At 37.9% G+C, this 27,859-nt stretch overlaps 1 protein-coding gene across 10 annotated transcripts; it reads left to right on the top strand.

The window, feature by feature from the left end:
* The first annotated feature begins 202 nt into the window (after nt 1-202).
* CF2H8orf89 (chromosome F2 C8orf89 homolog) lies at nt 203-27,607 on the top strand. 10 transcript variants are annotated; one of them, XM_042973049.1, is made up of 7 exons: nt 203-289; nt 16,780-16,946; nt 18,738-18,879; nt 20,905-21,000; nt 22,458-22,513; nt 24,845-24,880; nt 27,311-27,607. In XM_042973049.1, the coding sequence occupies exons 2-7, from the start codon at nt 16,823-16,825 to the stop codon at nt 27,457-27,459; spliced, it is 603 nt and encodes a 200-aa protein (XP_042828983.1). In that variant the 5' UTR covers nt 203-289; nt 16,780-16,822; the 3' UTR covers nt 27,460-27,607. The 10 variants fall into 10 exon arrangements, with proteins under 10 accessions (XP_042828983.1, XP_042828982.1, XP_042828987.1 ...); XM_042973048.1 differs by having other exon boundaries at nt 206-289; nt 16,783-16,946; XM_042973045.1 differs by lacking the exon at nt 203-289 and adding an exon at nt 681-997 and having other exon boundaries at nt 16,783-16,946.
* The last annotated feature ends 252 nt before the right edge of the window (nt 27,608-27,859 follow it).

Raw genomic sequence — 27,859 nt, 5'->3', positions numbered from 1 at the left:
GTCAAGAAATGGAGGCAGAGGGTTTAGAATATAATTTGGCAAAAGTATTGATGCTAAAATCCTACCGCGCAAGTCAAGGTGCTAGGCTTAACTGGGGAGAGGACACCTAACCTTTCACCAAAGAACTTAGACAAAGGACACCTAGAACATGGAATGCGGGTTGCCATGGTGAGGGGACTGGGGGTGGGGGGTGGGGCGGGGATGACTGTCACTTAACCTAAGATTGGGCTGGGCAAGTATTGCTGGGCTGTTTGAAAGTTCCAGACTCATCAATACACCGGAGAGCCTGGTTAGTTTGAATCTTAAAAATGCAACCCAGGGAACTGCGTATCACCAACGTGGTCCAGCCGCCCACTACCCACCCTGTCGATGCATGGCACAACTTTTCGTGCCCCACTGACCTTGTGCCACCACTGACTCCTATACACCCGGCCTTGTTTCAGCACCCTCCCTCCCACCCCTGCAGGTGTGACTGTAAAGGCCGTGGCAACGATAGTAGTTGTCGAGTGAGTCCTAGCGGCCTCCTAGCCGCCCAAGTGCTTTCCTGGCGCGGCACCCCAACTGTTGGTCCCTGCTACTGGGGCCGCGGCCGGTGACCTCGCGCGGGAGGCAGCCGGAAGCCCCTGGCGCCTGGCAACCGGCACGCATCGGGCGGGCGGGGCTGCAGCCACCGGAGCCGCAGGCCGGGCCGGGCGGGGCTGAGCGGCGGGCGTGCCGCGCTCCCGAGCGTCGCCGGGCTGCCGGCCGCCGAGCATGTTCGCCCCGAGAGCCGCGCCCCTGAGAGCGACGGGCCGCCCGCCCCGCCCCGCCGCCACGGCCAGCTCCGCGCCCAGGCCGGGTTGAGCCAGGGGCTCGGGTCGGCTGGGGGCCGTCGCTGGCTCCCGCGCTGTCCGCTGCCCCCTTTGGCCCCGCCGCGGGAGCCTCAGACCTGGGCACCACCGCCGAGGTCCAGGCACGCGAAGAAGCCCCGCCCCTCCGCGGTGGATCTACGGGGACAGTGAGTGCGGGAGATCTCCGGGGGAGCCCCGGCCGAGGGGCTCCGGGGGGCCAGAGGACCTTGCAGGGGCAGGGCTGAAGGGGAGGCGGGGGCCCAAGAGGTCAGCTGGTCAGGCCCCTTCCTGGGCAGGGGAAACTAGCCCAGCGAGGCTCGTGGGTCACTCCAGGGATTCTCTTGACGCACTTGGAGGGGAGCTGGCGGGTATGCGGGGGCTGAAGGACCGGACCAAGGCTGCTGGGCGGGGTCGGGTGAAGCGGAGAGACGGGACGAAACCCGGGCACCGAGGACAGGCCTGCCAGATCTGTACGTGTCCACACTCCTCAAGCTCCGCACAGGCTGTAGCGTGGACATCCGTGCGTCAAGTGGACACGCCCTTACAGGGTGGCCCTCCAGCCCGCCCAGGATTTAAACTGAAGCGGGGCGAGGGAGAATGTGTTTACCCTCTGCCCTTGACTGCCACCGTACTTCCCTCACTTTCCCTCTTGCACCCCGCCCTGTGGAGCAGAGCTTGGGATGGTCAGCGTCTTAGCTCTGGCCCCGTTTTCACCGCCGATTTTGCTTTGTGCCATTTCTGATTTACCTGGAGTTTGTTGTTGGTTACTTTTTTCGTGGGTTAAAAATACTAGGAAAAAATTGTGCAGTGTAGAGAGTCTGTTCTATTGTATGGGTCATTCTACCCTACAACATTTTTGGGGTCATTAAACATGAAAACGGAAGCCTCTGTCCAAAGAAATGCAATTTGGCCACCATTTTCAGGGTATTGTCCTCTGCGAAGCACAAGAATTCCTGCCCTGCTTTGACTTTTTATCTGCATTGCTAATGGTGAATTTAAATGGCCCTTTCCGGCGGCATTTCTTCAAACATACTCCTGACATTTCTTTTTTTAAGTTCTTACATTTTTGAAATTACATTATAATACATTAGTTGTCATTCAAACAGAAGTACATAGCCTTAGAGATGAAAGCCCTCTTTACCTTTTCCTTCTTTCTTTCTAAGACTTCTTAGAATTATTTTAGTGTTTATCTTTCTACTCTTTTTGCATCTGTTTTTTCTATCATCATTGGAATCATATCTTTTGAGAAGTTGTCCTTTTCACTTAACATGTGGCAGATACCTTTCCTCTCAGTTTATTTAGGTCTGCATTGATGTGGTAGAGGTGATCCGTATGTAATTTATTGTATTGTAATTTACGTAACCATTCCTCATTAAGATTGGTTCCAATCTTTCCTTGTTACAAATAATGCAACGGTGAACATTCCCATACATGGGAACAGTTCTATAAAATGAATTCCTTGAAGCAGAATTGCTGGGTCAGATGTGTGTATGTAAAAAATTTTTGGTAGCATCTTGCCTTACAAAAACTCTTTACTAATTTATATTTCCATCAACAGACCGTGTTGAGAAAAATCTGTGTTCATTATTATTTAAAAAAAAATTAAAAACATAGTTTCCACTTGTTGAATGTTTATCACATGTCCAGCACTGTGCTGAAAACTTTACATGCATTTTGAAATTTAATTCTCACTAACCCTATGAGAATCTGAGGCACTGTTATTTTCTTCATGACCCTATAGTTATGCAGCCATTGAAGGGCAGAATCAAGATTAGCATCCAGACTCATTTTACTCCAATTAAATAAAATGTGTTCTTTGTTGGGTATGAATTCCTGGTCAGTAATTGACCGGAGAATTGTGTTTCATCGGGTTATTTGAAGATTAAATGAGATCGTGCTTTTGGTGCTACAGTGTTATTAGCAGCTCTTTCCGCTCCCAACTCCTATAGAATTGGACACGGTGCAGTGCTTTCGATGATTCTCGTTTCTCTGTATTGTCTGCCTCTCCAATCACCTCTCAGCCTTTTCTTTATCTTCCTCGTTTGTGTACATTTTAAGGAAATCTGGCTTTCTTCTCCCTCTCAAGTCTTCTTTGGCAACTTTAATCCAGTCTCTGGCCTTAATTCTTACTAGGTGAACAGATCACTCTTAAAATTTCTTCTCCCAACCAAAGCTACAGTCCTCAATTCCTACAATTTAGATCCAGTTTCCATAGCTCAACCTGGATGTCCCGCACTCCTTTTATCTAAAACTGAGCTCTCTGTTGCTCTCCACCCCCAGACTAGCAATTTCTCTTTGCATGTAATTCATAATTCTCTTAGTCACCCAAGTTCACAGTCTCAGTCATCTTTGACTCTTTTGTCTTTGCTGAACCTCCTAAACTCAATCAATTTGTGTTCTCACTGTTGCTACTCTAATGTGAGCCCTCTGGCCTCTTTTTAGTATAGTAACCTCTTAACTTAGATCCAGTCTCTGCCAGATCAATCTTCCTAAAGCTTAGCTGTGAATTTGCCGCACCTCTGTTCAAAACCCCACCAGTGCCTTCCTGTTGCTCAAAGAAGGAAGTGCAAACCACATTGGCTGGCATTCAGATTCGTCTGTGATCTCCCCAATCTGCCATTTCTTTATCTCTCACAGCACCCCTATCTGAACCCCCTCTGTTCTCCAGGGCATCTTTCACATCTATATCTTTTCCTGGAATGCCCATACCAACATTTCTGCCTGTCTAAATTCTATCTGAATGTCATTTTCTAGCTTTTCCAAGTCTTTTTGGAACTTCTATGTGAAAATAATATCTGCCTTCTTTTAACCCTCCTGATGTGAGATAGCTATCTCCCCTCAGGCTGTAATGTCACACTTTGCCTTCTCTTACAGTTGTATGAGTGGCTACTGTTTTTCCTTTTGGATTGGAACTTCTGTGAAGGCAGAATCTCTATTTAGTTCATCTTCGTATTTGTCATGCACATGGCATATTGATTCGCACATAGTACATGCTTAGTATATTTGAATAAGTGAACTAATATCGTCACACTTGGGCAGGTATTACTCTGTTGCTAGATATGATGACAAACAGACCTCAACGTTTTAGTGACTTAACATGCAAAAGTTTATTCTTGCTCACCTAGCAATTCCAAGGCAGGTATTCCTGGTCAGCAGGCAGCTTTCTTCCAATTGGTTGCAGGACCCAGACTCTACCATTTATTAATACTTCCCTATTATGTCACTGCAGTCAGCAGGAGGGAAGGGAGAAAGTACGGAGAAAGCGGACCTGCTTCTTAAAAGCTTCTTGCAGAGAGTATTAACACATTACACTCACTCAAGTTCTGATCACAGGGAGGTAGCCATTTCTCAGAAACAACTCTATTCTCTGGAGGAGCAAGAGTTTTAGTAGACATTCCACCTTCTGTGTCACAATTTCTACTTAGGAAAACCCGTGGGACTGCGCTTGACCATCCCTCGCTCAAAACAAAAGCAAGGCTCCCACTTTCCCAATCTGGTTAGGTTAGCAAATGCTCTCTGTTGTACCACAGAAATGAAACAGCTTTATCATCAGGATTTATCATCATGGGGGCACCTGGGTAGCTCAGTCGGTTGAGTGTCTGACTCTTGATCTCAGCTCAGGGATTTCAAGCCCTGCGTGGGGCTCGGTGCTGACAGAACAGAGCCTGCTTGGGATTCTCTCTCTCCCTCTTTCTCTCTCTCTCTCTGCCCCTCCCACACACTCTCTTTCTCTCTCAAGATAAATAAATAAACTTAAAAAGAAATGTTTATCGTAATGAACTATAGCTGCTTGTTTACTTTGTTCCCCCCAACATGCTATACGCTTTTGCGTCTTCATCATTTTCGTATTTTAGCTCCTAGAACAATGACTGGCGTTGTGGATAAATAAATAACTAGCTTTCTCACTGAATCCACAACTTGTCTTAATGTTCACTTGATAAATATTTTGCTTTAAACAAAGCTAAAAATAAAGATAGTCTTACCATCTGCCCTTTGATGCTTGGGTTGTTTTCAGCCTTTTTTCTTTTCTATTATAAAAAATGCAGGATTTGACATCCTTGAAGATAAATAGTTGTATATATCAATGATGCTTCCTTTAGGATAAATACTTGGAAGTGGAGTAGCTGGGCCAAAAGTATGTAAGATTATAAGGACATATATGTTGCTAGATTGCTTTCTGGAAGTATTATACCCATACATACACTGAAACTTTATGAGACCACCTGTTTTCCTTGAGCCCCATCTTACATTGTCTACTATTAGAGAAAACTCCTTGCCATTTTGATTGGCAGAAGCCGTAGCTCATTATATTATTTTGCTTTTATTTGAGAACTAGTGAACTTTTATTGACCATTTGTATTTTTTTTTTTTTCTGAAATGAACTATCTGTTCTTTAGTAAATACATTTTCTATAGGGTCATTTTCTTTTTCTCTTTCTTCTTTTTTTTTAAATTGAAAAAATATTTGGTTTTTATTTAAGAGACAGAGGGAGAGAGAGATGGTGCCTGAGTAGGGGAGGGGTAAAGAGACAGAGACACAGAATCTGCAGCAGGCTCCAGGCTGCAAGCTGTCAGCACAGAGCCCGACGCGGGGCTCAAACTCACAAACTGCAAGATCATGACCTGAGCCGGTTGGTTCCAATTGGTGCCATCCACTTGAACTATGGCAGGAAAAGAGTTCGCTGTTAAACCCTGCCAAAGTTGGACGCTTAACCAACTGAGCCACCCAGACACCCCTTTTTTATTTTTAAGTATCTTTATATATAAAAGAAATCAAATTCATCAGTGTTTTTATGTCCTCATTTGAAAAGTTATGGGAACTTCTGAGCAGTGTGGCAGAATGAGCTGACAGGGAAGGGACTCCATTGTATTTCAGTATATTTCCAATGCTGGGTAAAATATAATAAGATAATTTATGGAAATGTAGCTGAGCTAGAGACCATGGGAAGGAAATCCCCAGGTGCCACAAATGAAGGAATGCTCACATAGGAAGCCACTGTTGAGCATCTGCCGAAAGCTGGAAGTCACAAAGGAGTACTGTTCCAGTTACTATGACTGCATCACAAATTTCTCCAAAACTTAGTCGTGGAAAACAACCATTTATTGTGCTCAGGGATTCTGTGGGTCAGGAATTCGGACAGTGCACAGCAGGGACAGCTTGGCTCTGCTTCATGATGTCTGGGGCCTCAGATGGAAGAATTGAAAGCTTGGGGCTAGAATCACCTGCAGGCTCATTCATTCCCATGTCTGATGGTTGATGCTGGCTGTGGACTGAGACCTTAGCTGTGCATGTCAGCTGCAACCTTATATGGTGGCTTCTTCTTGTCACCTGGCTTCCTCACAAAATGGTGGCTGGATTTCAAAGGTGAATATCCCAAGAGAGAGCCAGCGAAAGTTCTATGACCTTTTATGCCCTAGCCTTGGACATCATGCAGAGTCACTTCTACTATACTTTATTGACTCACAAAGTTAGTTTCAGGGAGGGGGAACACAGACCTCACCTCTTGAAGGAGGAATGTCACTATCACATTGAAGGAAGAACATGTAGGAATAGACATGTTTTAGTGCATCCTTCTTTGAAAAATTCAACCTGGTACAGACACTGAGATGATAACTACAAAAATGCCCCCTCATTGGCCTGAGGAGGTTACAAGGAAGCTTGCCATCCATTTGAACTATGGCAGAAAAAGAGTTCACTGTTAAACCCTGCACATAGACTCTGCACAGCTTCATACCCACACAGCTCAAGTCTGGTGTCTGGTGTCACATTACCACATGCTTCAGAGACCACAGTCCAGGAAATTGACATATTAACTGGTCTGGCACCTCCAAAACCCAGGGCGAGACAGAGACTAATGGAAAACTCTGTATAGCAAAGTTCTCATAGCTCAGGGAATACTAGACTCCTATAAATAGCAATCTCTTTAAAGATGAGCTCACAAAGTTTACAAATTATATAAGGAAATAAGCCCCAAAGAAGGAGACTTGGCAGATGCAGGAAATGGGAGATGTAAACCACCAAACTGAATAGAACATCATGGGAAAATAGTTAAATTTGTAATATTCAAGGAGACGAAGGCATGGAAACCATAAGGCAAGAACAGGACAGTATGAAGAAAAAGAGGAGAAGTCTAGGGTTACAGCTTTACCCCGAAAGGAAAAGAGGAAGAGAGGAAGAGGTGTTGAGTCAAGCTGTACCTCTCGTACCCAGCCATTACTTGATTCTTGGCCTATGATAATAATCATGATAATTATGATAATAATAGCAGCCATCACATGTTTCTGCATATAAAGACACCTTTACTGCAGTCTGAACTGAAGGTTCGTTTTTGAGAAGTAAAGCAGCATACTAGGCATTTAGCTAGATGCTTTTTTAAAATTACCTTTAAACTTCACAATAACTCTGTAAGGTAGAGCTTATTATTAGTTCCCTAGGTAGGGAGACTGAGGCATGGAAAGTTTAATAATAAAATAAATATTTTTCCCTATCCAGGAAGAGATGACAGGAATAGGGATTATATAGGTGGATGGGATGTATTGTAAGTAAGTTGCTGTCAGAAAAATGGCACCAATAGAATTGCTTCACTCAGGGTTGGCACACACCTTCAATTTGTAAAAAAACAATTATCTGTGAAGTATAATAAAGCAAAGAACAATAAAAGAAGATAAGCCTATACATGTGTGTATTATACATATTTAATATATTTAGGTTCATTGCAGTTAATATTCTTATCCACGCTTATAATTCTCATTTTTGGTCGGTTGGGAACCTTTTTAGGTTGATGACTAATGATTATAATCTTCATTGATAGATTACTAGGTCTCTGGAATGGCAGTATGTTCTAGGCTCGTCTTGTACATTTCCTTCCACAGACCTGGAATCAGCTATTTCTTCAAGAGGCCCTGGTTGTCTGTGGCTTAAGAAAAAAATTGTTTTTAATTTAAATCCAAGTTAGTTAATATATAGTATAATAATGATTTCAGGAGTAGAATTTAGTGATTCATCACTCACATACAACACCCAGTGCTCATCCCAACAAGTGTCCTTCTTAATGTCCATCACCCATTTAGCCCATCCCCCCACCCAACACCCTGCCAGCAACCGTTTGTTCTCTGTATTTAAGAGTCTCTTACAGTTTGTCTTCCTCTGTTTTTATATTGTTTTTGCTTTCCTTCCCGTATGTTCATCTGTTTTGTTTCTTAAATTCCACATATGAGTGAAATCATATATTTGTCTTTTCTGACTTATTTCCCTCAGCATGGTACACTCTAGTTCCATCCATATTGTTGCAAATGGCAAGATTTCATTCTTTTTGATCACCAGTAATATTCCATTGTATATATATAATAAATCTTCTTTATCTGTTCATCTGTCGATGGACATTTGGGCTCTTTTCCATGCTTTGGCTATTGTTGATAATCCTGCTATAAACATTGGGGTGCGTGTGCCCCTTCAAATCAGCGTTTTTGTATTTATGGGTTTTTTAAGTCACATTTTAATTATTAGGTTTAGTGGACAGAGACAGAAAACAGTTTTTTTGTCTTTTTTCTTTTTTAGATGAAAGTCTTATACTTCCAATTCGTAGTTGGGACTTCAGGGTTTTTGCTTAATTTTATTGATGATAAGTCTGTATCTTTTTCTCCCACTCTAAAAATCCTGGTTCCCATCAGCACCAGTATAAGTGTTCATTTACTCAACCAGCTATCTTGAACTATAAAGTAGATACTATATATTGAGGGCATTGGAGCAGTAAGATAGAAGTGTATGGGGGTCCCTGATATCTTGGCACCAAAGCTTAGGTGTCTGGCCAGGCTTTTATCTGAGGAAAAATCTTTTGTTTAAGCACATATTTTGGATTTTCTATCATTTGAAGACTGAATAGTACAGGTGACTACTATGGGTTTCCAATTTTTAAAGGATTAGTGTATGGCAAATGCATTTAATACCAACATGTTACTGAACTTACTGTTGTCTTTGATACAGAAGACTTTTCAGAGTATTTTTCTCCCTCAAATGTTACCAAGAATGTCAACAGTTATTACTGTATTGTAGAATTGTGAAGATCTCAATTGTAGTATATTATCCTTTTTTTGATTTTTAGAAACTGGTTTTGAGGGAGTGAATAAATTTTTATGTCTACTTAATAGAATTTTAAAAGTTGTCTCCAACACATATTTTATATAGGCTATGATGTAGTGTTATGTATTGAATTTTGTCCCCCACCCCAAATTCATATGTCAAAGTCCTAACTCAACCTCCGAATGTGACCTTATTTGGAGATAGGATCTTTACAGAGGTGATCAAGTTAATATGAAGTCATTAGAGTGGGCCCTAACCTAGTATGACCAGTGCCCTTATAAAAAGGGGTAATTTGGACACAAGACATGTATAGTGGGAAGGTGACGTGAAGACAAAGGGAGAGGACAGCCTTCTACAAGCTGAGGAGAAAGGCCTGGGACAGACCTTTTACTCACAGCCCTTAGAGCAACCCAACCCTATCGACACTGATTTTGAACTTCCAGCCTCGGGAACTGTGAGACCCTAAATCTCTGTTGTTGAAACCACCCAGTCTGTGGTACTTTGTTATGGAAGCACTGGCAAACTTATATGTATTCTTGTTTTTTTTGCACTGTTTCCTTATTCTGCCTGCTGTTGTTTAATAGAAACATTTTTTAAAAATCTTTGATTGTAAAAGGCAGATATTTTTGATTCTCACTCCCCCATCTCCTCCAGGATAATGCTTCATTAGTTCTTTTCCTCTTTTGTATTTTCAATCTCTCCTTTTTGATTGTCTTTATCCTTAGAGGACTATACTCATGCTCAAGAGTCTCTCACGTTTAAATACAGCTCTTTTGGCAGTATGTTGCTCTCTGATGAAATTGGTCATCACTTCCTTTTCTTTTCCTTTTTAATTTAATTTTATTTTTTTTTAATGTTTTTTTAAATTTATTTTTGAGACAGAGAGAGACAGAGCATGAGCAGGGAAGGGGCAGGGAGAGAGGGAGACACAGAATCCAAAGCAGGCTCCAGGCTCTGAGCTGTCAGCAGAGAGCCCGACGCGGGGCTCGAACTCACGGACTGTGAGATCATGCCCTGAACTGAAGTCGGACGCCCAACTGACTGAGCCACCCAGGCGCCCCTCCTTTTTTTATTTTTAAAGTTTATTCATTCATTCATTCATTCATTCATTCATTCATTCATTCTTGAGAGAGAGAGAGAGACCACAGGAGGGGCAGAGAGGGAGAAGGAGAGAGAATCCCAAGCAGGCTCCACACTGCCAGTGCGTAGCCTGACGTGGGGCTTGAACTCATGAACTGTGACATCATGACCTGAGCCAAAGTCAAGAGTCAAACACTTAACCAACTGAGCCACCCAGGCATCCCACCACTTCCTTTTTCTTAAAACTCTCTTTGCCTTTGGTTTTTATTGGCACCCCTTACTTGGTTCTTCTCTTTTGCCAGTCCTTTTTGGTCTTCTCTATGGTCAACAGATTCTTCTTCTGTCTTTCAAATATTAGTTGCCTTGGACTTGCTCTTATTCTTCATAACTCTTCACTTGTACACTCCACTCACCCTGGACAGCTTGATCTGTTCTCAAGGCTCTACCTGTGCTGATGCCTACCAAACTGAATGTCTTGGCTAACCTCACTCCTACCTCTGGATATCCCCTGCTGTGAATGTCACACAGGCACCTCAAACTCATTTTATGCACAAGTGAATTTCTCTTCTCACTCACACTGGTTCCTCACCCCATCTTCCTAACTTTGTGAATAGTACCAGTCATATAGAGTCCCCAGGTCCTCTGGATGTCACCTCATTCACCTCTACCCAGCTTGGCTTTCAGTCTGCTGTTTCTTTGGTTTAGGCCTTCACTACTAATGGGTTTTGAATGACTAGATTTAGGAGAAAAGAGAGGTTGTCGCTGTTGCCTACCAGCTTTCTACTTTGTGCCATCGAAGGATGGCAATGTCATGTACTATGTTAGGGAATACTGAAGGAAACAGATTTTGATGGGGTTAACATATTTTGAGGGAAAATATCTAATAAGTAGTCATTTATATGTGCCTATTGCTCAGAAGAGAGGCCTGAAGATACAGATTTAGGATTCTTTGAAGAATGTCAAGGAAGACATTGTCACTCTGGCCATACTTAACTGCTTGCATTCCTTGTATAGAGCACTCTTTTTGATACCCCTGTGTCATCACCCAGCAGTGACACTCTAGAGTGCCCTGACCCACTCCCCCTGACCTGGATTTGGCTTAAGACTTAGCTTAAGAGTCATCTCCTCAAAGCCTTTCTTGAGAATTAACTACTCCCTTTGTGTTTCCACAGCACCCCTTATGCGCCTTTTAACTTGAGATTTACTTTTTACCCAACACCAATATATTTTCTTTCCCACTCAAAACTTTTTGATGGATTTTCAGTGCACCTAGAATAAAATCCAAACTCTTTATGATGTATAAAGCCACAAAATATCTGATACCTGCTCTCTCTCCAGCCTTATCTTATTCCCCTCTTTGTTGTAAGCCATATATGTAATTTAAAATTTTCTAGAAGCCACATTACAAAGGTAAAAGAGACAGGTGAAATTAATTTAAATAATCTATTTTACTTGATTCAACATATCCATATATTATCAACATAAAATCAAAATAAAAATGATTAATGAGATGGTTTACATTCTTTTTTTTCCCATTCAAAGTCTTTGAAATCTGCTGTGTATTTCACACTTCCAGTACATCTCACTTCTGACTAGCCACATTTCAAGCGCTCAATAGCCACATATGGCTAGTGGCTACTCTATTGGACAGCATAGAAATTGATCTTTTTCTCCTTTAGAACATGCCAACCTTATTCTGGCTTTGGGCTCTTTGCACTCACTGTTCTCTTTGCGGAGAATTCTCTCCCTCCTTACGTTTTCTCTGAATATCTCTGCTTCTGGTCCGTTTGGATCTCTGCTCAAGACCACCTCATCTATACGGTCTTCCTTAGCTACCCAGTCCAAAGTACTTCCTTCCCCTTGGCACATTGCCATGATGAACTATATAGTCAATCCTTAATATTCATGGATTCTGTATTTGCTAATTCACCTACTCGTTAAAATTTATTTGTAATTCGGAAATCAGTAGTTGTGGTGCATTCCTAGTCACTTGCGGACATGTGCAGAGTTGTAAAAAATTTGGGTTGCCTGACATACACTTTGCCACTGAGGTCGAACAAGATCATAGTCCGCCTTCTTGTTACCGTGTTCATACTGTAAGGAAATGTCCTTTTCACTATCTATTTAGTGCCATGTGTTTTCACATGTTTGTGCTTTTTTTGGTGATTTTGCTAGAAGTGTAGTGCTGAAGTTCTGTCTGGTGTTCCTAAGCACAAGAAGATGATGCTGTGTCTTATGGAGAAAATACATGTGTTAGATAAGCTTCCTTCAGGCATGAGTTATACTGCTGTTGGCCATGGGTCTGATGTTAATGACTCAACAATATATATTAAATAAGGTATATCTTTAAACAGAAACACACTACAAAGAAGTAGTATTGGTCAGTTGATAAAAATGTTGTAACCAGAGGCTCACAGGAACCTAATTTCATATTTCCTCTAGGAGCAGTGGTTCTATATCTGCTACTTTAGCGTTTATGGCAACTTTATAGGACATAACTATTGTGAATAATAAGAATCAGCTATACTTTAGTTGTATTTTATCTAAAATAAACTTTATTAATTTCTTTGCTCATTTAATGTCTGTCTCCCCTTACTAAGCTTCAGAACAGAGACCTTATCTGGTGCCTGACATAGGATTGTCATAAATGAATGAATAGATGAATAAATAATGAATAATGAACAAACATTTAATTAACATGTCCTTCTAGTTCTAAGCTAGGTGATAAAAAGATAATCTTAATTTAAAAAAATATTTGGAATATTTTTAATACAAAAAAAATGTTTAAACACAACCATGTTTTGAGGTGCCTTGAAAATATAGTAATTGTTTTGTAGCTGTTTTAAACAGTTAGTTTATCTCAATCCTGGGTCTCCTTACCATTAATTTGCAAAAGCATTTGTTTTGAGTGAGTTTTTATGGTCTGCCCTAGAACCTAATTAAAAAATATCTTTCTCTGTGAGGTTTTTCTATCAGCCCTTTTTATTTTTTAATTTTTTTTAAAGTTTATTTATTTTGAGAGAGAGAAAGAACATGTACACAAGCAGGGGAGGGGCAGAGAGAGAGGGAGAGAATCCCATGCAGGCTCCTTGCCGGCAGACACAGGGCTCAAACCCACGAACTGTGAGATTATGACCTGAGCCGAAATCAAGAGTTGGATGCTCAACCAGCTGAACCATTCAGGTGCCCCACTCCTTTTTATTTTTTAAGACTTATAAAGTAACCTCAATTTTTCTCCCTCCACTATAGTTGGTTATGTTTTGAGGAAACATCAGATCAAAAATGTGTGTGTGTGTGTGTGTGTGTGTGTGTGTGTGTTTCCCAGCACATTCCTTAAGTTGTACATTCTTGCACCTGTGGGCTTTTTTACTCCTTCTAATTATGGAAAATTTCAAACATAGACAAAAAACTGTAGAGATAATAGTATGATGAACCCTCTTGTATTCATTGTGTGAACCTTTTTAAAAATACTCCATGTTAAGAAAGTTTTCTCTTAACCTGGTTTGAAAAATACCCCAAGAGGCATTTAATTGTTAGTCTCTGGTTGTTTCTTCTGTCCTGATAGAGAGGTTACTAAGAAGAGAAGGAGGGTCTGGCTTGAGGCTGAAAGAAAACTCTCTGGTCATTTTCACCTTTACAAGTAAAAGGAGAAAGAAGGACTTAGAATAGAGTATGGATTGTGATTCTAAGAGTCTTTTAAGACTTTGAAAATTATAATTTACTCCATATTTGTCATTTAAAAAATTTTTTTTGATTAAAATTTTAGTTAACATACAGCGCAATATTGGTTTCAGGAGTAGAATTCAGTGATTTATTACTTACATATATTTTTTAACATTTTAATTTTTTTGTGGTAACATGAGATTTACCCTCTTAACATATTTTTAAGTATAAAATACAGTATTGTTGTCTATAGGTACAATGTTGAACAGCAGATCTCTAGAATTTACTCATCTTGCATAATCGAAACTTTATACCCACTAATTAGCAGCTCCCCATTTTCTCCTCCCCCCAACCCCTGGAAACTACCATTCTGTACTTCTATGAGTTTGACTATTTTAGATACCTCATATAAGTGGAATCTTGCAGTATTTGTCTTTCTATGATTGGCTTATTTCACTCAGCAGAATGTCCTCAAGGTTCATCATGTTGTTACATATTTCAAGATTTTGTTCTTTTTCTGTGGCTGATTAATATCTCATTGTGTATATATATATGTATATGTATATGTATATATATACATATACATATATATATATATACATATATGTATGTATGTGTATATATATATATATATACACCACATTTTCTTTATTCATTCAGGTGTTGATGGATTTTTAGATTGTTTTCACATCTTGGCCATTGTAAAGAGTGCCAACAGTGAGTATGGGAGTGCCGGTATCTCTTCGATATTCTGATTTCAGTTATTTTGGGTTAATACCCAGAAGTGGGATTGCTGGATCCTAGGGTAGTTCTACTTTTACTTTTTGAGGAACCTCCATACTCTTTTCCATAGTGGCTGCACCATTTTGCATTTCCACCAATAGTGGACAACAGTTCCAATTTCTCTACATCCTCATCAATACCTGTCTTTAAGAAAATTTTTTTAGGGCGCCTGGGTGGCTCATTCGGTAAAGTGTCTGACTCTTGACTTCAGCTCAGGTCATGATCTCGAGGGTCATGGGATCAAGCCCCACATCAGGCTCTGTGCTGACAGTGTGGAGCCTGCTTGGCGTTCTCTCCCTCTTTTTCTGTTCCCCTCCCCTGCTACCACTCACTCTCTCTCTCTCTCTCTCTTAAAATAAATAAACATTAAACAATTTTTTTCTAGTAGCTATCATAATAGGTGTTAGTTGGTATCTCACTGTGCTTTTGATTTGCATTGCCCTGATGGTTAATGACATTGAGCATCTTTTCATATACCTTTTGGCCATTTGTATGTCTTCTTTGAAGAAATGTCTATTCAAGTCCAAGCCCATTTTTAACCAAGGTTATTAGTTTTGTTTTGTTTTGTTTTGCTTTGGAGTTATATATTTGGATATTAGCCCCTTATCAGATATGTGATTTGCAAATATTTTCTTCCTAATGTTTTTCTCCAGAGGTTTCCTTTTCACTCTGTTGATTGTTTCCTTTGCTATGCAGGAGCTTTTTAGTTTTATGTAGGTCCCACTTATCTATTTTTTGCTTTTATTTCCTGGGTCTTTGGTGTTATATCCATAAAATCCTTGCAAGATCAATGTCATGAAGATTTTCCCCTATGTTTTCTTACAGGAGTTTTACAGTTTTAGGTCTTAGGTTTAAGTCTTTAATCCATTTTGAGTTGATTTTTGTACATGGTGTAAGGTAAGGGTTCAGTTTCATTCTTTTGCATGTGGATATCTAGTTTTTCCAATGACATTTGTTGAAGACATTGCCTTTTCCTTATTGTGTACCCCTTGGTATCCTTGTCAAAGATCAGCTGACTGTATACATGTCGATTTATTTCTGGATTCTATTCTTCCCGTGGTCTGTTTTTTCTAACAGTACCATATTGTTTTAATTACTTTAGCTTTGTGATATATTTTGCAATTAGGAAGTTTGATGCCTCCAGCTTGATCTTCTTTCCAAGATTGTTTTGGCTATCTAGGGTCCTTTGTGAAGCCATATGAATTTTTGACTTGTTTTACTATTTATGTAAAAAATGCATTGGGATTTCAATTGCATTGAATCTGTTGATCATTTTGGGTAGTATGGTTATTTGGACAAAATTAAGTTCCAGTTTGTAAACATGGGGGATGTCTTTCCATTTGTTTTTGTCTTTAATTTTTCATCAGTGTTTTTCAGTGTATAAGTTGTTCTCTCCTTGGTTAAGTTTATTCCTAAGTATTTTTTTCTTTCTGATGCTATTGTAAATTTGGTTGTTTTCCTAATTTCCTTTTCAGATAGTTTATTGTCAGTGTATAAAAGTGCAAGTGATTTTTGTTTATTGATTTTGTATCCTGCAACTTTGTTGAATTCCTTTATTTGTTCTATCATTTTTTGATGGAGTCTTTAGGGTTTCTGTCATCTGTATATAGGGATGGTTTTACTTCTTTTCCAGTCTAGATTCCTTTTTTTCCCTGATTACTCTGGCTATTACTTATAGTTGAATAGAAGTGGTAAGAGTGGTCATCCTTGCCTTATTCCTTACCTTAGAGGAAAAGCTCTTGATTCTTCACCATTGATTGTGACATTAATTGTGGACTTTTCATGTATAGCCTTTATAATGTTGACCTAATTTCTCTCTATTACTAGTTTGTTGAGATTTTATCATGAAAGAGTGTGGAATTTTATCAAATGCTTTTTCTGCATCTATTGAGATGATCATGTGATTTTTTTTTTATCCTTTATTCTATTAAAGTGGTATATCACATTAATTTTGGGGTGTTGAACCATCCTTGCATCCCAGAGATAAGTACCACTTGGTTATTGTGTATAATGGTAATATATTTGAGAGAGTCCTAAGCATTTTATTGTCTTGTACACAATAACTTGCCATTGGACTTCAGTTTTTTTTATGTTGCTAAATATCTGTGACCTAGGATTTGAAAGAATTCATTAAAATGTTTTAAAGGACTCCTACATCTGTTTTAGCTACATTATTAAAGGCCTCTTACTTTAAAATCCCAAGAATATGTATTTACATGTTATAAGTGAACTTTTCATGTAAGTCTATGTTAGTATTTACTCTGCATGATGGAAAACAAATTAGAAAGAGTATTTATCTCTGCAATACTTTTTGTTTTTTGTATTTTGTGTCCTGTATCTGAAGCAGCATCTCACTTTCATCAACACTGCTGAAAGAAGAAGAAACAATGCCAGTGTTATCCCCTGAAATCAAATTTGATACTTCTAATGTCACCAGAAATTCCCTTGACTGTTTTCTGTTTGAGAGTAGTTGGAGGAAAGCAGTTTTGGAAACACAAAAAATGAAGAAAGGTAACTTGTTTTTTTACAATTATTTTGCTGAAGAAAATATAGCAATAGTGCCTTCAATTTACACATGTATTTTTTTAAGCAGTCGAGAGACATAATTTTTGTAACATTTATGTCAGGATAATATCCTGAGCTTATGGAAAATAAAAATGGAAGCAAATTAGAATTAATTTACTTAATGTAATTCTGTAATCATGATGGAAGCAAATTTTGAAGAACTACTTCTCTTGATATCAGTGCAGTAATATCTCCATTGAGTCATTCTACTTTTCCTAAATTGTGTTTGTTTTTAAGCACCTCAAGTTGGTTTTTATGTTTTAAGAAACCCAAATCTTTGACAGCACCTTTTTGTATTAGTAATTCTAACCAAAACTTTGGTTTTTGTGTGAGTTATATGGAAAGTATCTTATATTCTATAGATGCTCGATAAAGACTGATTTGAGGACTTTTGATATGTGTATGAATGTATTAATAGCTTAATTTTAATTTATATTTCAAGTTATATTATCTTATTTATCCTGAATTCTGTCTTCAGCTTTATAAGTAGAGATGTATTTCTTCAAAATCACAAAATTCAAACTCCCCAACCCATTTCATCACTCCTGGTTTTGAATGTGTTGCTCTATTTCTTCAACGTTTTCACTAGATTCCCATTAAAGATACTTTAGTTTATCTGCCCTTTTATACCCAAATCTAATTGCTGAAAAGAAAATTTGTATGTTTTTTGATCAGGAGAAGCAATTTTTTTTTTTTCCAAATGAGAAAATATCAAACGTTGCAAAATAGCATTTGGAACATTTAATATAACTCCAGTCCCATTAGATACTATTTTTATTCCTGTGCTAGACTTACTTAGTAGGGAAAGCTTAAGGGGCATCTGGGTGGCTCATCAGTTAAGTGTCCGGCTCCTGATTTTAGCTCAGGTTATGATCTCAGGGTCAAGGGATCAAGCCCCGCATCAGGGTCTGCATTGAGCGTGGAGCCTGCTTGGGACTCTCTTTCCCGCTCTCTCTGCCCCACCGCCCCCCCCCCCCCCCCCCCCCCCCCCCCCCGCTTAAAACAAGAAAAGAGAGAGGGGAAGTTTAAAAACCAATTCTCAACATTTAATTTAAAGATCACCTGAACCTTTAATTTCTTAATCTGTTTTTTTTCCATTCATTGCCTTCATTTTGAAATTGTGTTTTGTTTTGTTTTAATAATTTGACAGTGTCTTTGTCCAATTTTATGTGAGGTCAATAGGAGAAGCAATCTTGATGCTTCAGTGTTAGTGTTCCTAGATTTGGTATGAAATTTTGCAGAGAGAAAATTAAAATCAATGCCTGAAGTAAAATTCATTTATCTGTCATTGCTAGCTCAATAATCATGTATTTATACCTCTTACTTTACATAAAAGCAGGAAGGTAGAAAGACTTAAAATAGCAGGTAATATAAGAGTCTTAAAAGTGCTTTTAAACTCTATTTCAACATAAATGTCTCTAATATTCTGGAAATTATAATTATATAAAATAATGAGGCAGGGGACAGTGACGACTGGGAGATCCATGAAGCTGTCCTTTTTCCTTATTCTACTTCTTAATCAGCCCCTTAATCATCTCTTCCCTACAGTCCCTATAGTAGGAGTTAAAAGGTATTCTCTTGGGAAAGACACTAGATAAATTACAGTAGCTTTATTTTTCTCTACTTAATGACTGATTTAGTATATTGTATTATGTGTTTTAGTATGTCACAAAAGAAGACATTTCATGAAGAAATATAGTTGATTATGATACTATTTTTAATTTGAATACACCACAGCATTTGGTCTAGAAGAGCTCAAAGAATGTGTCAAAATGCCATATTTACCAGGACTGCAAAGGTGCCAAAAAAGTGTAAGTTCAAGTCCACTGGAAGTTCATCCAAGACTGCTGGATACTGATACCAAGATGCCTCCAGTCAGGTACACCATTTCTACTCAATTCTCTTTCATTTGACATTTTTTTGTAGTAACAGCTAAATGTAGAGGTTTCCTGCCTAGTGAATTTAATTCTTTCTTGCCCACTAATATTTTTTTTTCATAAAAGACTTCATTTTTTAAATCTAAGGTAGCAGTTTTACTCAGTTTGACAAGTAGGCACTTTTCTCAGTTTTCAAGTGACATTGCCTGAAAGGATTTAAGGAAATCCTTTTGAAAGTATTTGTTGCCCTAGAATAGATTGCCTATGAGAATACTGGGATTTTTCACAATGAAAATAAATGAACTCTTTGCAATATTTTGTTTCTAGTTTGACTGATGTAGTGTGAGGGGAGATTCTAAATGAGATGTCAGCCTAATGAAAACCCTGCACTGACTATCAGAATGGAGTTTGTCAGCCAGAAAAGTCCCACCCACTTTGAATATTGGCGTTTAAAAACATTATCATAATTGCCTTCCTTTTTATAAATCAGACTGACTGACATACCATTAAAAGAAAACCCCTTTCTCCAAAGGGATCTATAGTAAGACAGTCTCGTACTCTATTTTGTTGCTGCTTTGGTTTATGTATTTATTCATCAGGTATTTATTGCATGTCTAGTACTTGTTCACTCTGCCAGCCTGAAAAAGACGAAGCATTTATAGTCGTCTGTGTTGTTACTCTCTTTACGGGAAAATTTATGTTTTCATATTCTCTTCCTGTTATAGTGTGCTTTAAAGTCAGCTAGTTATACGTAGCACACAAATATCGAAGTCTTAGAATATATTTCTTGAGCTTTCCACTAGTGTTATTGTTCTTGCTAATTACTCTTGAAATAAATTTTGGTCATATAAATGGAGAACTACAATATGCTAAAAATGAAAAGTTGTGCATTATTTATGAAATTATGAAAACAAATAAGAACTTTGAAGAAAATTTGGAAAAAGAAAAACAATGCTTTGATAATATGCCTATCCTCACATATCCATTTTTATTATCGAGTGTTGGTTCTCTTTTCTTCCTCATTTTCATGGACTTTTATTTTAGCTGTGATTTTAGTGTACTTACAATTTTTTACTCTGCCTTTTTAACTTATTATCACATATATTCACTTTTTCAGGTCAGTGCATAATCTTCAGACAGTCCTTACTGACTACATTATATCCCACTGATAGATCCATGGTTTATTTAACCATTTCCTATCATTGTACTTACAAGTTGCTTTGACTTTTTGGTTTCCTAAGTAATATCACAATGAACAACAGCATACATGAAGCCTTTCTCATCATTTTTAATATTATCTGAGGGCGGGTTTCCAAGCTATAAAAATATTAAAAGCAAAATTACTCTTTCTTCCATGAGTCAATGATGCAATAAGGCAGATTGAGGGATAGTGGAAGAGAAAGAGTAAGCTGCTAGTGGAGTAGATAATGGGAAAAGAGGAGGAATGGCAGGGATAGAAAGGAGAGAGGCTTTTGGAAACATGAGTAAAATACCTGCTTAAGGACAGTGAGTTTCCATCTTTACTGACACACCTGTGTCCCTAACATTCACCTCACTCTTGTCATTTTCATCGGGAGCCCCAGGGCCCTTTGAGGAGGGTGTAGGACTGCCTCTGGCAATGGACTCTTCTTGGTACAGACCAGTCTTGTTACCCTTCTTCCAATGCATATGATCCATCTTTAAGAAACTGGAAGCCCCGAAAGCACTCCTTGTATTAGCCCAATTACCTCTTAATTTTAAGTCTTCATTTTACTTCCTACTGTTTTCACTCTATTTCAGCTTTTTTTTCTTCCCATTTGCGATTTAGCTGTCTGTGCAATGACTCCTCACCATTTTACATGGACTCAAGTGTGAATTTATGTAGTCAGTGAGAGATCATTTCAATATATTAAATTCATGCTATGACAAGTATCCTTCATATACGAAGTACAAGAATGGTGGCTTCGTGCCGTCATGTTTATGAAGTGCTTGGCAAACGTAAATGTTAGTTCTCTTCACTGTCTTTGAAACAAGTGTCTTTATTTTAGCCCTTCTGGTGACAACCTGTCGAGTTGCCTGCAAGTATTTTATTCTCCTCTGCATATTGCACAGTGTCCTGTGAGGGAACAACCGTGGCAAAGCAGGAAAGTAACTCATTTTTCTTTGTCTTGTGTACAACCCCTTAACACCTTGTTTCCCTCCATATGAATATTTGTGAACATTTGTTTTTAAAATTTTTTTTTTTAACGTTTTTTATTTATTTTTGGGACAGAGAGAGACAGAGCATGAACGGGGGAGGGGCAGAGAGAGAGGGAGACACAAAATCGGAAACAGGCTCCAGGCTCCGAGCCATCAGCCCAGAGCCTGACGCGGGGCTCGAACTCACTCACCGCGAGATCGTGACCTGGCTGAAGTTGGACGCTTAACCGACTGCGCCACCCAGGCGCCCCTACATTTGTTTTTAAAATGTGGATAAAAGTTTGTGTTTTCAAATTTCTTTAATTATAATCATACATTTTCAGTGACTTTCAAGGCACATTCTGGTAATATAACTGATAGCGGTAATCCTGGAGGTAAAGGGCATCTAAAAGTTCTGGCTGACTTCTAAAGTTTAATATAGTTACAGGAAGTTTGCAGTTCACATGGATTATCTCCCCCACAGCAGATTCAATCATGACACACTTCCTCTAATAACCCACTTGTTATGCAGGTCTGTTCCAGTAGGAACAAAAGTTAATTAAGATAAAATTCAGATTTTATGGTGATTAATAGGTAAAATGTGCACAAATAAGTGATAGTTGATGTTTGGCATATCTAGATACTCTCTTAATCTAATCTTGACTACCTTCCTCTTAGCATTCCCTGAATCATGATTAGATAAAGTTTAGATAAAAGTAAGATAAATAGGGGAGCCTGGCTGGCTCAGTTGGTTAAGCATCCGACCCTTAGTTTCGGCTCAGTTCATGATCTCATAGCTTTGTGGGTTCAAGCCCCGCCTGGGGATCCACACTGAGTGTGGAGTCTGCTTGGGATCCTCTCTCTCCCTCTCTGCCCCTCCCCAACTTGCGCTGTCTCTATTTCTCTCAAAATAAACAAATAATTAATAAACTTAAAAAAATAAGATAACTACGGGAAAAGTTAGATATAACACTTACCTACTGGTAAAATTTATTAACAAAAACGGACGGATTGAGTTGGTTCGTATCTGCTTCTGATTGGATTAGTTACAATAGAATGAATTCGCCTTCTTTAATGTTTATTCATTTTCCATGTGATGTCTTTCACCAAGTGAGACAACTTCTTATCTCTTACTATGTATTTTAAATTAGTGTACTCTGGGACGTCTGGGTGGCTCAGTCGGTTAAGTGTAAGGGTCCAACTTTGACTGAAGTCATGAGTTCAAGCCCCACATCTGATTGTTTGTTGTCAGCACAGGACCTGCTTCCTATCCTCTGTCTCCCTCCCTCTCTCCCCCTCCCTGTTTGTGCATGCTCGCTCTCTCTCTCTCTCTCTCAAAAATAAGTAAACATTAAAAATTTTTTAAAAAATTAGTGTACTGTGGATATATATAAACTTATTTTTTGAAAATATATAATTTTAGGACAAGGAAGACTAAGGAGACATGCACTGTAGTACCAATTCAGGAGAAACCAAAGGGTAAGTTGGCTCATTTTTTTTCTCCTACTACATGTAATAGGTTGTCTAATGTTTATATTTTTAACTTCCTTTCTTTCCACTGATTTAATTGCTTTGTTCTGTTAATGCTTCTTTTAAGCTTTGTCTATTTTGTAAACTTAGTGGATGCTATGTCCCATGTGCACATACCTTTATTATCTCAGGACCCTGGGATAGGCTCTCACCGTCTCTCATGTGGGCCATGGCATAGCCTGCATAGCATTTGAGTTTCTGGCTTTTGAAATTTTTCAAAGCTGTGGCAATGTGATGCTGAGACACTGAGTGTAGTTCCCCAGGAAGGAACTTGATGATGCCACTCTCACTGTTAAGGGTGCATGTTGCCTCCAGAATGGCTCGCTGCAAAGCAAACACTGAATGCTATTTCTGTTTTTACCTTTTTAAAATAAAAGTGAAAATCTTTATTGGACTTCTTTCAGTTAGCAAAAACAGGTACTAATGTCAGTGTTTCATAAAAGTGAAGTGGCTTAGTATGAACTTTTGAAAGGCTGGGGAATACCTGTATTATATAGCTGTAAAAAAGGAAATCCTATTTGTTGTGACAAAATGGTTAAATCCAGAGGGCACCATGCTTAGTGAAATAAGCCAGACAGAAAAAGACAAATGTTGCATGGAACTTTTTTCTTACTGGAATCAATCGCTTATATGTGGAATCTCAAGGGGGGAAAAAAAAAGCTCAAGTATATGGAATAAAATGGTGGTTACCAGGGTTTGGGGCTGGGGCAAATGGGGAGATGTTGATACAAAATTACAGCTCTGAGATGAATAAGTTCTGGGGATCTAATGTATAGCCTAGTAACTGTAGTTAATAATACTGTAATGTAGACTGAAATCTGCTAAGGTAGTAGATCTCAAGTGTTCTCATCTCCTTCCAGAAAAGGTAACTATGAGAGGTGATGGATGTGTTAATTAACTTAATTGTGGTAATCATGTAACAATGTATATGTATATCAAGTCATCATGTTTTATACCTTAAATATATACAATTTCTATTTGTCAAATATACTGCATTAAAGTTGGGGGAAAAGTGGAAAACAACATCATAGGATTAGTAAGATGAAAGGTCATTAGAAAATACCCAGTTAAAGTGAAGGGAGAAAAAACATAATACTGAACAGAGTGTGCAAGTCATTATGTGACAAGGTAAACCTGCTTTACATGTGTGTAATTCTAATTCCAGAATAAGAGGAGAGAGAGTAGGACAGAAACACTATTTACATACTGACTGATAAGTTCCCAAATTGATGAAAAATACAAAGGCACAGATACAAGAAGTTCTATGAATCCTCAGCAGGATAGAAACAAAGAAAACCACAGGTAGGCACATCATAAGAAAAAGACTGAATTAAAACAAAACAAAACAAAAAACCCAAAAGAGAAAAAACAAATGTTACTTTCAAAGGAGCAATGGTAAGACACACAACTGACTTTTTAAATGTAGACAATGGAAGCAAGAAGACAGTGGAATGGCATTTTCAAGTGGTAAAAGAGAGTAACTGCCAAACTTGAATTGTATTCAATTCAGTGAAAATATTTTTAAAAGTAAAAGTGAAACAAATACATTTTCATTCAGATAGAAGTTGAAAGAATTTCTTTTCTGCAGAGCTTCACTAAAAAATATTAATGGAGTAATGATACAAAATGAAAGTACAACTTGGGAAAGAATGAAAAGCGGTAGCGGTAGTGTTACGAAGTTTAAAAATATATGTAGAAATAATATACTTGACAATAGTAGCACAGAGGTAGGAGGGGCATATGTGGAGTTAAAATATTGTAAGATACTTGCATTATCTGGAAAATGGTGAAATAACAAAGTAGATTGTAATATATCAAAGAGACGTGATAATCTGGTAACCACTAAAAGAACAATAAAATAATACAAGTAACAAGCTAATAATAGAAAGGGGAAATATGATAAATAACAAGAAAATACTTGATCATTTCAAAAGAGGACAAGAAAGGAGGAAAAAAGGAACATAAAACACAGGACAAATAGAAAACAACTAGTGAGATAGAAGATTTAAAGTTAAACATAACAACAATTACATTAGATATAAGCAGACTAGATATTTCAATGAAAGAACAAAGTATCAGACTGAGAAAAATAACTATATGTTGCTTACAAGAGGCATACCTTAAATTTAAGGGCAAGAAGGATCAAAAGTGCAAGGATGGAAAAATATAAGCCATGCAAACACTAATAAAAAGAATTGTGTAGGTACACTAATATCAAACAAAATAGACTGCAAGGCAAGAATTATTATTTTAATATTGATCCAATCATTTTAATTTTAGGATTTATAAGGCATTCTAATTCTTCAATCAATTTTGGTAAGTTATATTTTCTAAAATTTTTTGCATTGTATAGAATTTTTCAGATACATTGGCACAAATTTAGTTTTTATTCTATCTGTACTATCTATCTCTTTTTTTTAAGATTTTATTTTTATTTATTTTTATTTTTATTATTATTTTTTTAAGATTTTATTTATAAGTAATCTCTGCATCCAATATGGGGCTCACAACTACAATCCTGAGATCAAGAGTCACATGCTTTACCTGTTCCTCTTTTTCTTTTCTTAATGTTTATTTATTTTTGAGAGAGATAGTGCAAGACACAGCACGAGCCAGGGAGGAGCATAGGGAGAGGGAGACACAGAATCTGAAACAAGCTCCAGGCTCTGAGCTGTCAGCACAGAGCCTGTTGCAGACCTCAAACTCACAAACCAGGAGATCATGATTTGAGCCAAAGTCAAATGCTTAACCGACTGAGCCACCCAGGCATCCCCAACCTTTTCCTCTTTTTTAATGTTATTTCTTTGTGCCTTCTGCATTTTTTTGATTGCTCTTATGAGACTTTTCTCTTTTATTAGTCTCTTCAATCAAGAACTTATCTAAAAACTCTTTCTTATTGTAAATTTGTTTTCTACTTCGTTGATTTCTTCTCTTTCCTGTATTAGCTTTTGTCTTCCATGTTCTTTGGGTTTATTATTCTCCTAATGTATATCTTATATCTAGCTTATTAATTTTCAAGCCTTCTTTTCTGACATAGAGATTTTGGGTTTAAACCTCTGCATGTATAACTTCTGTTGCATTGCACAAGTTTTGTAATATTTTATTATTTAGTTACAGATATTTTAATGTTTATTTTGATTTCTTTTTTGACTGATGAATAATCTAGAATGTATGTATAAATTTCTAAGTATTTGAGAATTTAAAATTTATCTTATTATTGACAACTTTCAACTTAACTGCAATTTTGAAATTTTTTGACATTTGCTTATGGTCTAGAATATAGTGCATTTGTAGCCAGAAGTTTTTCTTTTAATGCTTATTTATTTTGAGAAAGAGATAGAGAGCAAGCAGGGGAGGGGCAGAGAGACAGGGAGACAGAGAATCCCAAGCAGACTCTGTGCTGTCAATGCAGAGCTGGACGTGGGGCTTGAACTCACAAACCGTGAGATCATGACCTGAGCTGGAATCAAGAGTTGGAGGCTTAACTGACTGAGCCACCCAGGCACTCCACCAGAGTGTTTTTCTAAGTGTCAGGTTCATTGTACTGCTAAGAACGGTATCCTGATCATATTCTTCCCCTCTATCTCTTTGTCTCTCTCTGAACTTTCTACTTATGTTATACACTCAAATAACAAACCAAACCAAAAATAACAACCATACTGGAGAACTGTAGATAGTTTTTCTGATACGTGACCATTTGAAATTAAATAGTAGTATTTTAAAACAGTTTGAATCTTATATTTTCAAAGTTTTATATGTTTTGTAATAGAAGTATTTATACATAGTTACATATTTAGAGCAATAGGTAGTATTTGCATAGGAAGTTTGATTATGATGAATCTGGGTTCAAATCCTTTGCCCTTGGCAAATTTTTTAGCCTTGGTAAATCTTCTTTTTATATCTGTGGTCCAAGATACTACTAGTTACCTATTTTATAGTGTTGCATGGATGAAATAAATGTAAAGTACTTGGCCCAGAGAGATCATTCAATATATGTTATCTATTACTATTATTACTACCACTCTATAATAGAAGCTTGAGTAATGCTGTTCAGTTAGTGAATGATTATTTTACTTTACAATTTTACTATTTTACTAAACCTAGCATTTATGAGAAACAGCATATTTGGAGAAAATAACTTGATGAGCATATAAGTTATGAAACAAGTTAATTATTTATGGAGATTGTGCCTTTTGCTTTGGAATAAATTCCACAGCCATCCCATGTTTTAAGAAATACATAGTCAGGGAGTACCTGGGTGACTCAGTCAGTTAAGTGTCTGACTCTTGATTTTGGCTCAGGTCATGATCTCATGGTCATGGGATCAAGCCCCATGTTGGGTTCTGTGCTGACAGCGCAGAGCCTATTTGGGATTTTCCCTCTGCCCCCCCTCTCTCTGCCTCTTTCCTGCTTGTACACATGCATGCATGCTGTCTCTCTCAAAATAAATAAACATTAAAAAAAAGAAGTGCAGACTCAGATTTAGTTTTATATGATTAAATACAAACATATAGGTTGTTTTAGTTAAATATTTTTTGAGATGATGTAATATCACACTCACTTTAGAAGGTAAACACTTTCTATTTCTAATTCAAAGAATGTGATATATCAAAAACTAGTAGTGTTTAATGGTCATTTGAGAAAGAGTTTGTTTATTTATTTATTTATTTAGAGAAAGAGATAGTTTAGAGCATAGCATTCCATGCACTAACTTAACTTTAATAGCTGATTTCTTTTTCTTTACAGGTTCTGGTTTCAGCGATCCTCTTGCTGGAGCACCATCTCAATTCTTACAGAGACTTTCCAAAATGGCCATATTGGAGTATGATACCATTCGTCAGGAAACTACTAGAAGATCAAAAAAGGGCAAGAAACGAGACCTGCGAGACTGCTGATAAATATCACGTGGTATGATGCTTTCTTCACTGATATGTAGGGTTTATATATTTTTCCCTCCTTTTTCTTTTTTTGATCTGTGATATGATGTGCAATGATTTACATAAAAATGGAAATGTAAATAGGAAATAAATATTTTATGTAATATACAGAATTGTTTGTATTTCATTAACAACTACAAAAAAGAAATTTAAGTTATAGTCTATAGGAACACAACATAGGAGAAATTACATTCCATGAACTTCATGCTCATTGATTGTGTCCTTTGACTCAATTTGACACATGTATTTTGAGTGCCTATCTGCACAGTAAATGACTTTGCAGGGAATTTCAGAAAGATTCAAGACAGAGTGAATAATTATTGGGGTTAGAAGATGCCCAGGGGCGCCTGGGTGGCGC

Source organism: Panthera tigris, chromosome F2, assembly GCF_018350195.1.
Source record: "Panthera tigris isolate Pti1 chromosome F2, P.tigris_Pti1_mat1.1, whole genome shotgun sequence".
Taxonomy (NCBI): domain Eukaryota; kingdom Metazoa; phylum Chordata; class Mammalia; order Carnivora; family Felidae; genus Panthera; species Panthera tigris.
Note: the sequence above shows the minus strand (reverse complement) of the source record. Positions and strands in the feature narration are given on the sequence as shown.